Source organism: Carlito syrichta, unplaced genomic scaffold (assembly GCF_000164805.1).
Source record: "Carlito syrichta isolate Samal-C Ts95f unplaced genomic scaffold, Tarsius_syrichta-2.0.1 Scaffold95873, whole genome shotgun sequence".
Lineage (NCBI taxonomy): Eukaryota > Metazoa > Chordata > Mammalia > Primates > Tarsiidae > Carlito > Carlito syrichta.
In genome coordinates this window covers 6933-8783 of record NW_007039969.1, presented here as the reverse complement: position 1 = coordinate 8783, position 1851 = coordinate 6933, and the positions used below count along the sequence as shown (strand labels likewise).

Genomic DNA, 1851 nt, shown 5'->3' with positions numbered 1-1851 from the left:
AGATGAAGCATGGTCCAAGGACTGGCGTCGATTCGATTCAACCTGATTGCCTACCTGCATTTTAGGGCTCCCCAAGCTTTTCTCAATGCCAGAAGACAGACGGGCTGCCTGGACAATGAACGGCAAACGCCTGTGAGTCGCAGCCAGGCACTGGCACTGCCACGGCGCCCGATGAGCCATCAGTGAATAATACAGCGAATAACAGAGCTCTGCTTGTCTCTCAATCCCAATCAACTTCTGTTAAGTTTCCCACTCCACTCAGAATGAATGAATGTGTGAATGAATGAAAGTCTGACAGCCCACCTAACAGATGGCTTCTGTTGCTTTTCCACGGAGTACTCGGCTAAGACTACAAGAGTTTGAGGGGATGCTTGGAAGTGCAATGAAAGCGTCCACGCGTGTCATCTTAAACTTTTATTTGATTACAAAAGAAAATGGAAACAGGTTTGCAAAAACGTATCCACACGTGCACAGTAATCCCTGGAGAGGAGGGGCAGCAAGCCCATCAGAAGGGACCTCTCAGCATCAGGGCTGGTGGGAAGCCTGTGTTTCACTCGAGCTGAAAACCACCAAATGACTGGTCTACTTTTAAAACAACCAGATTCAGAAGGGTTGTGCCCAGCCCTTATCTTGGGTACCCGTGAAGCCAGTTACCAAGTGATCTCAGAGTTGGACAGATCGATTAAGCAAGAGGTAGTTTCTCCAAAAATGCCCCTTTCTTCTCTGAGCAAGAGCACTCCGATGAAGCAGGAGTCAATGGCGTCATCTTGGAACCGCTGTGAATTCTTTTTTGCTGGGGCCCCATCTCCCTCAAACACAATCGTATCTGTTTATTTTTTTTCATCTGAGGACTGAAGAGGACTGAGGACTCAATTTGCTTTTCCGATTCCTCTTTGAGCACTCTTCTCTGGAAAAACAAATGACCTGGCGGGCCGTTAAAACAGCAAAGGGAAACCATTTCTTCGGTGTCACAGATTAAGGGGATGAAAAAACAATTTTTTTGTCGGTATAACAATAATATCCACGTTATCCAAGGAGGAGACTCAGGCTGCTGAGACGAGCCCCCTCCAAGGAGCATACAAACCACACGGCACCATTTTCTCGAATTAGGGTCAGTGAGGCTCTGGCGACAGGTCTCCACTTCCTCCCGAGGCTGTCAGATCCCAGGGCCCCAGAGCTCCATGGCTTCCAGCTCGTCTTGGACAGGGGTGAATTCTGGCTGATCCGGGTGGGGGGCTAAGGAGGAAGAGGGGGTGGGACTCGATGGGACCCAGGAACCGTGGGTGGGGGCTCCCCCTGGCCTGGGTCCGGAGAGGTGCGGGTGAGATGCCCTGCTGGGCAGACACACCCTGCTTCTCACCAGGAGGTTCGAAACAGTTAGTAGAGGGCGGGGGACAGACGCACTACAGGAATGGTTAGGCCCTGAGAATCACAGGCAGTGGCTTAGGGCGTGTATGTTTTATTTGCAAAAGAAACCCCCCAAATGCGGCGGAATTATAAAAGAAATGTAAATTGTAAAACCCAATCCCACGTTAGAATTCAGCGCCCCAGCGGGACAGGGAGGGGAGGTGACCAGCCGAGAAAGGAGAGGCGGCTCGCGGAGAAAGACATTCGTCATCTTGTGGAGACAGTAGGCTGAGTCAGTGTTAGATCCCTTTATTCCAAAGCCTGTACGCGGGGAGAATGGGTTAAGCCCCGGGCACACAATCCTGTACCCCTACCCAGGCTGACAGAGGCCGTCGCTGTCTGTGACAGCTGGCATGGGGTTCACTGCACGTGTGTGGAACAGGGTGGGTGGGAGTGTGGGGCGAGAGGAGCCAGGGAGCAGAGGGGCGGGGAGGGGCGGGGAGG

The 1851-nt window shown here is 52.2% G+C and overlaps 1 protein-coding gene across 1 annotated transcript in view; it reads right to left on the bottom strand.

Annotated features, from left to right (window-relative positions):
- Positions 1-1149: 1149 nt before the first annotated feature.
- Positions 1150-1851, bottom strand: part of LOC103264547 (collagen alpha-1(XIV) chain-like) — a 4201-nt gene continuing 3499 nt past the window's right edge. Inside the window, exon 4 of the mRNA XM_008062231.1 lies at positions 1150-1236. Coding sequence (XP_008060422.1) covers positions 1157-1236 — 80 coding nt within the window. The 3' untranslated portion in view covers positions 1150-1156. The remainder of the gene's footprint in view (positions 1237-1851) is intronic.